This window comes from Acinonyx jubatus, chromosome B2 (genome assembly GCF_027475565.1).
Source record: "Acinonyx jubatus isolate Ajub_Pintada_27869175 chromosome B2, VMU_Ajub_asm_v1.0, whole genome shotgun sequence".
In the NCBI taxonomy this organism is placed as follows: Eukaryota; Metazoa; Chordata; class Mammalia; order Carnivora; family Felidae; genus Acinonyx; species Acinonyx jubatus.
Genome location: NC_069385.1, coordinates 106,813,326 through 106,828,128, shown reverse-complemented (window position 1 = coordinate 106,828,128; position 14,803 = coordinate 106,813,326). Strand labels below are relative to the sequence as shown.

The 14,803-nt window shown below is 39.3% G+C and overlaps 1 protein-coding gene across 4 annotated transcripts in view; it reads left to right on the top strand.

Moving 5' to 3' along the window:
• RUNX2 (RUNX family transcription factor 2) overlaps nucleotides 1–14,803 on the top strand; it is a 325,283-nt gene that overhangs the window by 265,912 nt on the left and 44,568 nt on the right. The window contains exon 7 of one of the 4 annotated variants that reach the window (XM_027057631.2): nucleotides 10,158–11,740. The exons of the other annotated variants lie outside the window; for them this stretch is intronic. Coding sequence (XP_026913432.2) covers nucleotides 10,158–10,231 — 74 coding nt within the window. The 3' untranslated portion in view covers nucleotides 10,232–11,740. Of the gene's footprint in view, nucleotides 1–10,157; nucleotides 11,741–14,803 lie in introns of those variants that run through there. 4 annotated transcript variants of the gene reach the window in all.

Genomic DNA, 14,803 nt, shown 5'->3' with positions numbered 1-14,803 from the left:
ATTTGGGAAGTGCAGGCAGGCCTGAAAGAATCTTGGGAAGTCACCCCTTGCCCTGGGACTTGAAAGGAGACTTGAAAAACAAGTAGTTACTGCAGAATGAGTAACCTTTTGGGCAACAGACTTTAACATCTCATGAACCCTTGAAAGAGGCCGGATTTTCCTGATGAAATAGAAATGCACTTCCTGTTGTTTCATTTTGCTTTTTTCCTTCAGTGAAAATAATAATCTAGTGCTTATTAGCAAACCTTGATATTACTTCACACATTAAATGTTATTTTAGCTCCTTTCTAGATCAAATAATCCCGAATATTAAAGTTTTCTCTCTTGATTTATATTTCTACATCTTTCATTATTCTTATGAATTTTCCCAGGGCTCTTTCCACATTCCCCACTGTATTTTAGTTGCATGACATCCCAGTTGAAGGAAGACATTGAACTATATCTGATACTAGGCCTCAGAGTCTGAGGTCTGTGTTTGGATCCGACCTTCACCCTTTAAAAACAGAGATGTTTCTGAGCCTCAGTTTCCACATCTTCAGAATGGGCATGGATAGGCTTCTCTCCTGCCCAGCACTGTTATGAGGATTAGATTTGAAATATGGTAGCAAATTACTTGGCACCTGGAACATGGGTTGTACATAATAAAAACAATTTCTCTCTGTATCATGACCAAAATGGACAACATTACCTGAGTTACCAAGATAATAGTGTTGACTCTTAATCTTATTTTTCAAGATGTGTGAGGTTATTCAAATTTCTGGCATCTTTAAAGAATCCCGTGTCTTTAAAGAATCAGGGAACCCAGCAATAGCACTACTAGGAATTTACCCAAGGGATACAGGGATGTTGATGCATAGGGGCACATATATCCCAATGTTTATAGCAGCACTTTCAGCAATAGCCAAATCATGGAGAGAGCCTAAATGTCCCTCAACTGATGAATGGATAAAGAAGATGTGGTTTATATACACAATGGAATAGTACATGGCACTGAGAAAGAATGAAATCATGCCATTTGCAGCAATGTGGATGAAACTGGAAGGTATTATGCTGAATGAAATAAGTCAGTCCGAGAAGAACAGATATCCTATGTTTTCACTCATATGTGGATCTTGAGAAACTTAACAGAAGATCATGGGGGAAGGAAGGGTGAAAAAATGGATACAAACAGAGAGGGAGGGAGGCAAACCATGAGACTCTTAAATACAGAGAACAAACTGAAGGTGGACAGGGGGGTGGGGGGGCAGGGAAAATGGGTGATGGGCATTGAGGAAGGCACTTGTTGGGATGAGCACTGGGTGTTGTATGGAAGCCAATTTGACAAGAAATTATATTTAAATAAATAAATAAATAAATACACGTTTAAAACAACAACAATAACAAATCAGGGAAGACTCAGATCCAGGTGGAAAACCCTCAAAACAGGGTACCACCTTTGAGAAATTTGAGTGATGACTTTCAGGAAGTTATATATCCCTTCTGAATCTCAGTTTCCTCATGAATAAACTGGAAATAATAATAACATTACCTGATAGTCCGTGAAGATTAAATGAGATATAGTATGGAGACTCGTGGAACTTTTGGAATGGTGGATGAAGAAGCTGGTCAAACACTCTTCTTAAAACTGGGGGAAAATTATCACAAACACCGTTTAGAACTTGGAAAAATCAACTAAAGACATACAACGAATTGAAAAGTATTTATTCAATACAAATTACTGAACTCTGGTTAAGAACAAAGGGGTCTATGGCACTTTAGACTGGGGCTCCTCCCATCCCCCACTCCCTAAGCAGTTACATCAGAACAATAGTTCTTCCAGGCCAAAAAAAACCCAAAAAACAAAAAACAAAAAACCATGAAAGCCAGAGTGTTGGCTGCTAAAGGAGGTGGAATTGTTTTGGAGCACAGTGCAACACAATGGAAACAGTATGGAAACCATCTTGGTGGCAAATGAGTAGGGAAGGCCAACATTACAGCCATCCTGAGGTTGCAACCCTGACTGGGGAAAGCAACAGATTGGAAGTTTCCCCCAAAATGAACAGGGAGATCCAAGGAGCGAAATAGCCATTGTGGATATTGATAACACCCTTGGAGGTCTGGAAGGCTGCACAGAGATGTAAAGCTGTGCACATCCTCAGGAGTGACCCACTACCCATACATCTCTGGCTGAACATAAGGTGTAGGAAACCAGATTTTTTAAAAGGAGGGGAAAAACCCCCAAACACTTGAGCAGATATATCAGTGGCCACATACTACGGGGAGACAGACTTCATGGAATTAGTATAAAGAAGCAAGCAAAGCAAGCAAACAAACAAACAAACAAACAAAACAGCAGCAACAACCCTTGGGGAGGGCAAATCAGATTCCAGAGGTGCTACAATGTATTAAATTAAATGTTCAGTTTTCAACAAAATAATTATAAGGCATGCAAAGAAATAGGAAAGTATGACCCCTACGTAGGAAAAAAAAAAAGGCAGCTAAAATAAGTTATCTTTGAGGAAATCTAGGTTTTGGACTTAGCAGACAAAGACTTCAAAACAGATATTATAAACACTCAAAGAACCAAAAGAAACTATGTTTAAAGAATTAAAGGAAATTATGATGATGACATATCAAATAGAGAATATCAATAAAGAGAAAAATATAAAAAGAACCAAACTGAAATTCTAGAGTCAAAAAGTACAAAAAATTAAGTGAAAATTTACTAGAGTCCTTCAAAAGCAGGTGTGAGATAACAGGAGAAAGAATCAGCAAACTTGAAGATAGTTTGATAGAAATAATTCAATCTGAGTAATGGAAAGAAAATAGCATGACAAAAATGAACAGAACCTCACATCTGTGGGGCATCATTAAGCCTACCAACATATGTGTAATATGAGTCACAGAAGAAGCAAGAGAAAAGAAGCGGAAAAAGCGTTGAAAGAAATAATGACTGTAAAGTCCAAGAACTTGATTTAAAAATATTAATTTAAACATCTAAGAAGCTCAACAAACTCAAGTAGTATAGAAAAAAGAGTTGCACATAGACACATCATGATACAACTATTCAAAGAGACAAAGTGAAATCTTGAAAGCAGCAAAAGAAAACAAAACAGCACAGACAAGGAATAACAATATGATTAAAGTTGAATTTCCATCGGAAACATTGAAATTCAGAAGGCAGTGGATCACATATTCAAGGTGCTGGAAGAAAAAAAAAAAAGTCAACCAAGACTGTCATATTCAACAAAACTGTCTTTCAAAAGTGAAGGTGAATTAAACACCTTTCCAGGTAAATAATGACGGAATTCATTCCTGGCATATCTGCCTTATAAGAAACATTAAAGAAAGTCCTTTGGGCTGAAAACAATGAAAAGAGTGACTTGAATGAAGAAATATAGAACATAGGAAAGGCAGTTATGCAGGTAAATATAAAAGACTATTACTTTTCTTGTATCAGATTTAAAATGACATAAACCAATACTTAGAAAGCTGCATTTTGGGGGCCTATAGCATATGAAGATGTAATATATATGACAAGAATAGCAGAAAGGAGGAGGGATGTAATGGAGTTATATTGGAGGAAACTTTCAATATTGTATGGAATTGAGTTAGTATTAATCCAAAGTGGATCATGATAAATTAAGAGTTAAACTCTAATCTCTAGAGTAACCACTAAAATATAATTTGAAAATCCAAAAAAATGAATTGAAATGGCACACTAGAAAATATCTATTTCACACAAAAGAAGATGGTAATGGAGGAACAGATACATTAAAAAGGGCATGAGACCTATAGAAAAAAGGTAGCATGGTAGACGTAAATTTAAGCATGTTAGTAATTGCATTGGAGGTAAACGGATTAAACACTCCTATCAAAAGGCTGAGATTGTTGGATACAAACCAAGATCCAACTATGTGCTATTTATAAAAGATGCATGTTAGGGGCACCTGAGTGGCTCAGTCAGTTGAGTGTCGAATTCTTGGTTTCAGCTCAGGTCATGATCTTATGGTTCATGGGTTCTTGCATTGGGCTCCACACTGCCAAGTGGAGTTTCTCTTTTCCTCTATCTCAACCCCTCCCCCACTCAATCAACTTAAAAACCAACAAACAAACAAATAGAAGATGCACTTTGGATTCAAAGACACAAATAAGTTGAAAATAAAAGGATGGAAAAAGATATGCCTTAGAAACAGTAATCATATGAAAACTATATTCCCAGATAAAATAGACTTTAAAACAAAAAAGAAATTATTAAAAAGTACTTTTCATACTGATAATTGGGTCAATTTACCAGGAAGATATAAAAGTTATAAACTTATGCACACCAAAGAATAGCATCCCAAATATATGAAGAAAAAACTGACAGAAGTGAAGGAAGAATGTTGAAATTGTTGAATCATCTATTTCTTCCTTCAATTATATCAGTTTTTCTTTATATATTTGGGATGCTGTTCTTAGGTGTGCATAGGTCTATAACTTTTATATCTTCCTGGTAAACTGACCCAATTATCAGTATCAAACATCCCTCCAATCTCTAACAAAACTTTTTACATTTCACATAAAATGCAATTATATGGGGGTGCCTGGGTAGCTCAGTTGGTTAAGTGTCTGACTCCTGACTTCAGCTCAGGTCATGATCCCAGGGTCATGGGATCAAACCCTCAGGCTCTACACATAGCATGGAGACTGCTTTGGATTCTCTCTCTCTCTCTCTCTCTGCTCCTCTCCTCCACTCACACTCTCTCTTTCTCTCTCTAAAATTAAAAAATAAAAATAAAAAAAATACAATCATATGATATGTGGCCTTTTGTGTCTGTCTTCTTTCACTTTGCATGTCTTCAAGATTCATCCATGTTGTAGCATGTGTTAGTATTTCATTTCTTTTTGTGGCTGAATAATGCATTGTATGGATATATCAGATTTTGTTTATTCATTCATCAGTTGATGCGCATTTGGGATGTTTCCACTTTTTGGCTTTTAAGAATAATGCTGCTATGAACATTCATGTATAGTTTTTTGTGTGGACATGTGTTTTCAGTTATTTTGGATGTATACCTAAGAGTGGAATTGCTAGGTTATATAGTAATTCTATGTTTAACTTTTTGAAGAACTATCAAGCAGTTTCCAAAGCAGGTTCAACATTTTGCATCCCTAGTGATAAAGGGCATCTATGGAAAACCTTGAGCTAAAATAAAACTTAATTGTGAAAGACTTAAAGTTTTATCCCTAAAGTCAAAAACAAGACAAGGATGTCTGTTGTCATCACTTCTATTCAGTATTGTACTGGACATTCCAGTGAGGACATTTAGGCAAGAAAAAAAAGGCAACCCAGTTGGAAAAGAAAAAATAAACTATCTGTATTTTCACATGACATGCTCTTGTATTTAGAAACTTGTAAGGAATCCACACAAAAAATTTAAAGCTAATAAACTGATCCATCAATGTTTCAGGATACAACATCAATATACAAAAATAAATTGTATTTCTATATATAGCCATAAACAATCGAAAATGAAATTAAGAAAATAATTTCATTTACAATAAATAAAAAAAGAAGAAAGTACTTAGGGATAAATTTAGCCAAGAAAATGCAAGACTTATGTACTGAAAACTAAAAAAAAAACGTTGTTGAAGGAAGATGAAGATCCAAATAAATGGAAGATAGCCTATGTTCATGGACTGGAAAACTTAATATTGTTAAGATGATAATACTCCCCTAACTGATCAAGAGATTCAGTGCAATGTCTATCAAAATTCTAACTGCCTTTCTTGCAAATATGGGAAGGCTTATCCTAAAAGTCATTAATAGTTCTTGGATTATTATGAGTTCTGAAACAAAGTTGATTTTAACATATTTGCCAGTGTTCTTTTTGCTTTTATGGAGGAGGTGAGTTTTAGAGGTCCTTATTCCTCTGACCCATAAGTGTTTCTAGAGGGAAATTTATAGCTTTAAGTATATATATTTGAAAAGAATATGTCAAAAAATACCTTAGCTTATTCATTTAAAAACTAGAAAATGAAGAGTAAACTAAGTTCAGAACAAGCAGACGAAAAGCAATAATAAAGATTGCGTATAAGTGAATGAAGTAGAAAATAGAAAAACAGTAGAGAAATTTAATGAAACCAAAAGTTGATTCTTTGAAAAGATCAATAAAACTGACAAACCTGTAGCTAGACTGACTGAGGAATGAAGGGAGAAAACACAAATCAGCAAAATCAGTAATGACTTTACAGAAAGTAGAGGAATTAAGGGTTATACTATGCATAATTTTGTGCCAACAAATTAGACAACCTCAATGAAATAGATAAATTCTTAGAAATAATACCAAAACCAACTCAAGAAGAAATAAAAATCTGAATACATCTATAAAAAGTAAAGAAATTAAGTTGGTAACTAAAAATCTTCCCACAAATATTTATACTATGACAAAAGCCTGTGAAGTATTTGGCATTGAACTGGTCCCAAATAAATGTGAGTCCATTCGTGCTGGCCCTTCTAGACAACAAGGTAGCAAAACCTTAGCAAAATTTCTTCTTTTTTTCTGTTAAATCTTATGGAGCCCTGCTGTATCCACTGATATGATATGAAGAACCAGAAGTCTCTTCTCAGTGAGAAACTCATCTTTGGCCTCATTTTGAGTAATAAATGCTGAGATCACAGATGGGGTAAACCAAGACATCTTGACCTCAGCCAGATTCCATTACGTGCAAGGATTATCTTTAATGATGATCACCAACAATATCACACACACATACACACACAACTGAAATATGAGCAACTCTTTTCTTCTTAGGATCGAGATCTAGGATGGTCAAAAGAAGGGTTTTATTTCCAGTTGATAGATGAAGAAACTAACGTGGAGTCAAAGACAATATAATACTTTGGAGGTGAAGTTCATAACTTCAGCACTTGCCAGTTGACAGCATAGGAAGGAGAGAGAGGACCTAGGGTCTAGGTCTGACTCTGCTGCTGACTTGCTATTTTGATCTTTATCAAACCACTTCTCTCTAGCTTCAATACCCTTACTTAAAAATTCAAAGACTAGCTCTTGGATCATCACAAGGACCCACACAGGAGAGACATGTCTGATCCTGGCTTGTTGCCAGTGCTGCGTTTCCTCGTATGCTTGTAAGTGAAACTGATCCAAGAGAGATTTAATGTTGTCTGATATCATCTGGGTGAGAGTGGGCATTACAACTGAAAAGGAAAAAAATCTTTACATTAGAGAAGAAAGTGTTCAACCTAGGAAGTTGGGAGAAATGCAAAAGTAAATGTGAAGAAAGTGGGAAGAAAGGAAAAAAAAATAGTATGCCCAGGCATCTAGAAACAAAGATTCAAGAGGAGATTGACAAAGACAAAAACTGGTCCTTTGGAAAGACAAATCTGTGGCAAAGTTAAGCAAGAAAGAACAGAAGGCATGAATAAACCATGGAGAAAGGGATAGAACTATAAATATAGGTCTATCTTGGATAATTTTATGCCATAAATTTGAAAATTTAAACAGACAATTTCCTATCATATTTCCAAAATTGACTCAGAATAAATACAAAAACTGAATAGATCTATAACCATAGAAGAAGTTTAAAAATAGATTAGTGGCTTGGCCTGGCTCATTTTAGGAGGTGACTTCCAGCCCTGGTGGTCTCCCTTCCTCCTCTCTTTCCCCCTCTTTCTCCATCTCTCTGTCTCTTCTCCATGCCTCCTCCTTCCCTTTCTCTTCATCTGCTTTTTTCTCCTTTTCTTTATCTCTCTCTTTACAGGAATGTTTTGAACATGCAGAATCAATGGTAGAATTCACTTGGGGTGACGACTTCTGGGTAGGCAAATTAGAAGACGTGTGTCCAATGAGAAGTTTTTTGTCTAATGCCCTCTAAAGGGTGGGTGTGGGGGACATGATTTGTCTCTTAGGATTGGTGCTCCAGCAGGGTGTGGATCATGGCCACACTTTTGATTTTCATCTGAGGGAGTTGGATTCCACTTAGTTCCTAAGTCCTGAAATGCAGTGGAGACAGAAGCAGTGCAGAGGGGCTGTGAGGCCAGAGTTCTATGTGCATCTCTCTAGGGCGCACACAAGACAGCTGAGCCTACCAAGGACACTAAGGATTGGGGGCTGAGTCTGAAAGCTCTCAACTTTACCCCACTGCTGCAGGCTCAGCAAGGATGCATATATGCTGTACCTTCCTTACGCTATATGGCCTACTGACTCTCCCCAGGTCTTTCTGTAGAAAGGCATCCTTGGGGAAGTTTTGTTTGGAGTAAGATGTCACAGCAGGACAAATTGTCCTTTGTGTGGGGCTAGTCCTTTAGACACTTTCTGTTCTGTGCTGGAATGGAGGGGCAGATGGGAGGGAATCCCTTCAAATGGTGGATGGCAGCCTCTTCCTCGGGGAGTTGGAGAGAATATTATACCTGTCGCCTTTGCCTCACCTTACCCAGCCTTCATGGGCTTGCAGGTGCCCGGAATGCTGAAATTAACATTTCTGAAGTTCTATTCCCTATTGAAAAAAAAAAAAAAAGACCTACTTTTCTGAGAATATATTTTATAGGAGAGAAGGAAGTTTAATTAACCAGAGGTTGGGCTCTGTAAGTGGGGATGAGACTGATTGGGACGATGGCTACAAAGGGGGACATGGGCCAGGTGGCAGGGGGCTCTTTTGCACTTAGGGGAGGGGCTGGCCTGAAAAGGTGTTCTGCTTGCTGAAATGCTCCCAGAAAGGTGGCTTGCTGAAAATGGATGATAGACAATGTTTTAATCCAACTGTCGTCTTTCAGGTTAGGCAAGATAGGTTTCATTTGATTGCTTTTTGCATTTTCTTTTTATCTTAGATGAAGGGTGTGCCTGGTTTTTCTGCTGTGAACAATGGCCTGATTGTTAGAAATCTTGCTTACATGTATATATGTGTGTGTGTTTTGCCATGCCTCCTGTGTTTTGGAAGTCTCTGGGGACAGATGATATTTATGAATGATGTCCCAAGGGTATAATCATTATGACTCATTCTTGGAACCAGTTTTATCCGTTAAGAGATGCCAGCTGCACCCAGTTCGCAACTGAACATACTTGAGATATCTTCCCGCACTAACCTGCTCTTGGTTTGGGGTCAGAAGGGCATACTTTAGAGGCCTTTCTACTTTCCTGGGGATTTAATTTCCCATGATGGAGTCGTGGGAACTTTCTGTTCAGTGTTTTGCCAAGGTGAAGACTGCTACATAGTGGAGAAAAAATTGTGTTTCAGGATTTCAGAATACAAACCCCCATAGGCAGCTTTATAAATCTCATCGTAACAGCAATAACAAAGTTTCCTATTTATTCTCTGTCTTTCTTGAAGTAATCTTGAAGAACAATGTCCCGATGTTATCGTCTTTGTATTTGTAGGGCAGCAGGAAAGCGGGCAGGGTGGAGATTATTAATCATCTCTTCTATCCCGTCTCCTGCCCTCCCAATAGCCACCACCCAAATGGGGAAACAGAGGTACTGGTTGGCTCCATAATGTCCAGAAGCCCCTGCAGTAGGGCTCGCTCAGAATTGGAGGCCACAATCTTGACGGCTAGATTAGTAAGATTTCATTGTAAATACCACCCCATCCAGTAAAATCGAAGTTTCTGATGACATCTAGGTCTCTTCATTCTAGATATTGAGGTGTGTCCCACACATCGAACAAACCCACCACGACCTTCATGGGGGCTGGTCTTCCGGTCTTAGTGGCATCGCCCCATCTCAAAGGCATTTGTCATTCTTGAGGCTCCACTCATTGCTGCTTGTGCTTTCCTGACTTTTCCCGTGGACGGTGGTCCTGGAGCACTTGGATCAGCCCAACTGTGGTTTCTATCTTCTCTGCTGTGTTTTCTGGGGTCTTCATGACCACAGATTAATTTATCCCGGGGAATTTCCTTGTTTTCACTTTTTCCAGCCGCCTTGCCAAATCAGACATGCTACCAGCTTAAGGATTAGGTAGGCACCTCTCCCCCCTCACGCCATACATACTTTTTGACTCATCTTTGAAATAGCTGCCTGATCTCGTCTCTTGGAGAGAAGACATGCGGAGCATTGAAACACTCTTCAACCTGAACATCTGGCGGGCCGGCGGGCGGGCGAGTGGAATTCCTGGATCAGTTCCCTGGTTTGTGGTCTCTGGGGATTGCTTGTTGAATAACTTCACATCACATCATTTCACAGATAAGGAAGATGTCATCCCCACGGCATCTCTGATTTCGGCACAAGCTTCAGAACACCCCAAGCAGCTAATCTAGAACATGATGTTTTAAGCTGCTATAATCACCAGCCAACTTTGAACATGTGCCATGCACATGACGGCCTTCTCTTCTCAACTGCAACCCTCAGTCATGGGACTACCTGAGTGCACTCTTTCCCGATTCCTGTTGGAGGCACTAGAGAGGAGGCAGCACCCAGCCAGGGGCTCCGTGATGCCTGCAGGATGGAGATCTTCTGGAAGGCACGGGGCTGGGACACCAGGGCTTCCTGGAATGGGCCCTGATGGGAGATCAGGAGCCTTTGGTTCATTCATCTCCCTGGCACGAACAGTTTGTGACACCTTAGGGAGTCAGATCCCTCTCAGTGACGAAGTTTCCATCTCTGCCAAGTGGAAACCTGTCATACATGACAAGCTTGGGTGGGGAGCTTGACCATCTTCGGAAACCGAGACAAGATCCAACTGAGGCAGGCTGGACTAATAGGTCAAACAAACTAACAAAATAAAGTTTAATAGGGAGAGATCTAACATTTTAGACCCGGACTCAGAAAACAGCTATGCTAGTCAGGAATCGGGAAGAGCTGAGTAAGAGAAATAAATAAATGTTGGACATTCTGTAGATCTACAATTGCAATGGAGAAATGAGGATTCCAAAAGCACAAATGTAAACATTGGTCGCAATAGTAGAAATATAGTTCTCCAAACATGGGAGGTGGTAATCATACTGGCCAGACCACTGCTGGAGAACTGGCTTCTGTTTGTGGCCTCATCCTTAAGAGAACAGTGATAGCCTAGAGTTGTTTGGGAAAGACCAACTGGCATGGCAAAGGATATGGAAGCCCAGGACATCTAGGGACATTTAGAAAGAATTGTGAATGTTCTTTCCCATCTCTGGGAAAGGGTCCATTTAGCAGGATCTGATAAATAGTTACCTAGACAGCCAGCCTAGGACATAAAAAAGCAAAAAGGCTTCAGGAAAGCAGAATTTTTGTTCAGCGTAAGGAAGAAATTCCGTTTCTTTTTATCTCAAACTGCCCACTCTTCCCCACTGCATCAAACATTGCCACTTTATGGCAACCAGAGACAGTTGTGTTTATTATATAATATATCCACATGGTTCAAAACCAAGCCAGCCAACCAACCAAGCAACCAACCAAACTGAAAAAAAAAACCAGTATAAAAATAAATACAAATACAGGGACAAGCCCCCCTTGCTTGCATCCTTGTACTCTGGTAGGGACAGTGTGGCATGCTCCTTACAAACACGATCCCTGAAGCCATGCTGCCGGGGTTTGTATCCCAGCCCTGCTGCTTGCTAGCTGTGGGACCTCACACAAGTTGCTTACCCTCTCTGAGCCTCAGCTTCTTCATCTGAAAAATGGGGATAATGATGTCAGGTTGTTGTGAAGATTAAATGAGTTACTGTGTGTAAAGTACTTAGAATAGTTCCTGGCATGCAGTAAGCTTACGTACGTATGAGCTCTCGTTACTCTGCTTCGTTCTCCCTTTTCCCGCATAAATACCCATTATTTAAAAAAGCTTCTTGTGTGTTCTTTTAGGTTTTCTTAATATACATATAAGCAGACATAAATATCAATGCTTATTTTTCTCATTTTAAAATACCTCCAAGTTAGTGTATTTTTTTTTTAATTATTTATTTTGAGAGAGAAAGAGAGAGAGCATGAGCAGAGGAGGGCAGGGAGAGAGGGAGAGAGAGTGTCCGAAGCAGACTCCACCTTCCACGCGGGGCTCGATCTCACAACCATGAGATCATGACCTGAGCCAAACTCAAGAGTTGGAAGCTCAACCGACTGAGCCACCCGGGCGCCCCAAGTTAGTATATTATACACACTGTTCAGCACCAGTTTTTTTTTTTTTGTTTTTGGTTTTTTTTTTTTTTGCTTGATAGTATATCTTGGAAATTTGTCCACATTGGTACAAAGAGAATTTCCTCATTCTTTTCCACAGCTGCACATATAAGGAAGGACTTTCCAACAATTAAAGCTTGTTTTAAGATAAAGCTGTCACTGGGAGCATTCGGGCAAAGCCCAGACAGCCACATCTCAGGGATGTCACGGCAGAGACTGACGTGTCAAGGAGGTAGTTGGGCGAGAATACTTTTACTGAGATTTCCTGATCCTCTGTTAAGTTTTCCAAAGAGTTAAAGAACAGGTAAAATGACCCTAGACACAATGTTGTTGTCTTGTGTCTCTGACCCAGTTCTGACTTGGGACTCCATCAGCCCTGGGTGAGTCAGACTCCAGAGGGCTTGTCTTTCAGGGACAGCCTGCGGTCTCAAAACCCAGGGAGCTCTACGTTAAGGTCCAGACCCATCCTCTAGATTGAGGCAATTGCACCGTATGGTAGAAAGGTCGCACAAGCCCTAATAGAACCTGAAATGTCACCTCTAGCGATACATTCTTTTGGGTGTCTTTATTCTGTACATCTATAAACATGTAGGTCCTGTTGAGAGAATTAACACAAGCATTTTCCAGGCACCAATTCCTCCGTGAGAGTAACTGAGAACAGAGCTCATCAGCGGACCCTGGGACAAGGTAGCAGGAGGGAGTGAAACTAGGACAGGGCAGGAGAATGCTAGACAGAGGTGGGAAGGCTGCTGGGGGCTGCCCCTGGGTTTGGCCCGTATGGGACCAGATCCTAAAAGGAATCCGTCTTGTTTACTTGTTAGGATTCTTGCAGAGTTAACAGCCCCAGCAGAGCCTAATGGGGAGGCACAAGGAGAGATTAGCCTCCCTCCCATAATCTCCATGAGCAACCACAAAGCAATCAATCAAACAAATAAGCACAAAAACCCAACAGTTTTCTATATAAACTCAGTTTCAAGATAAGTGACTGGAAGTACCCTGCACCGTTTTCATCCATCGGTGTCATTCTTAAGCCCCTGTTCTCTAGAAGCTCTGGAGATTCATTGGCCCATTCATTGGTTTGCAGGGGAAATCATGGTGAATCTTGACCGTACAATTTCTATTGCAAGTTCCCTAAGGGCAGGGGCCATGCCTTGCTCTTCCTTCCTCCTCTTCTTCCTCTCCTCCTTCTCCTTCTCATCCCCTCCACTTCTCCTTAGGTATAATTGACCAAAAAAACCCCACATGTTTAATGCGTGTGATTTGATAAATTTTGACATATGTTATACATTGATGGAAACACAACCACAATTAAGCTAATGAATATATCCAACACACCAAAAAGTTTCTTTGTGCCCCTTTATCATTCCTTTCCCGTGGCCCTCCCCATCTCCCTCATTCCCAAGCAAGCACTGATCTGCTTTCTGTCACTATAGATTAGTTAGAATTTTCTAGAATTTTACATAAATGGAATCCTACAATATGTACTCTATTTTTTTTTTTTTTTTTTTGGTCTGGCTTCTTTAGTGTAATTATTCAGACATTCAACCACATTGTTGTGTATACACACACACACACACACACACATATAGCTGCATATATTTACTTAATTCCTTTTTATTGGTTAGTAGTATTCCATTGTATGGATATTAGACATCTATTTATTTATTCAATAGGTGAACGTTTAAGTTGTTTTCAGTTTTTGGCTATTACAAATAACGCTGCAAAAACATTCATATACAGGTCTTTGTACAGGCACATACTTTCATTTTTATTGGGTAAATGCCTAGGAATGGGATGGATTCTATAGTAGGTGAATGTTTAACTTTTTTAAAAAGTGCCAAATTGCTTTCCAAAGTGGTTGCATCATTTTAGCTTCTCTGTTCCACACTCTCGACAACGCTTGTTACGGTCAGTCCTTTTGTTTTAGACATTCTAATAGTTATGTAGTGGTTAGTGGTATCTCATTATGGTTTTAAATTGCATTTTCCTCGTAACTAATGATGTTGAGCACCTTTTCATCTATTTATGCCTTTTGCTGAAGTGTCTGTTTGAATCATTTGCCCATTTTTGTGTTGGGTTGTTTGCTTTGTCACTATTAAGTTTTGAGAGCGCTTTACATATGCTAGATACAAGTCCTTTATCAGATGATTTTTTTTCAAGTATTTCCTTCTAGTCAGGAGCCTGTCTTTTCCATTTTTTAAAATGGTGCCTTTAGGAGAGCAGAAGTTCTTAGTTTTGATGAAGTCAAATCTATAATTTTTGTTATGTTTGTTTGTGGATGGACTTTTGGTATCTACATAAGAAATCTTTGCCTAACCCAAGGTTACAAATATAGTCCCTCATGTTTACTCATGTTTACTTCAAATGTTTTATCGTTTTAGGTTTTAGGTCTATGATCCATGTTGATTTAATGTTTGTATGCCGTGTGAAAGATGGATAAATGTTCATTTTTTAGCATATGACTACCTAATTATTCTAGCAACAGTTGTTGGAAAGAATTCCGCTTTCCCCCCAGATGCCTTTGCACCGACGTCAGATAGCAATTGGCCATATATCTGTGGATCTGTTTCTTTCGTGCTCCTGAGCCTTTCTCTGTCATAGATGCAGTTAGCACATAGCGAGTGCTTAGTAACCACTCGGGGATATCACTTGACTCCAGCTGTCTTCAGAGTTTTCTTTAGACCTAGTTGAATGTTGCTGGGCTCAGGATCAGTAAAGCAATAAGGAATTCGGAAGGTGTGAAG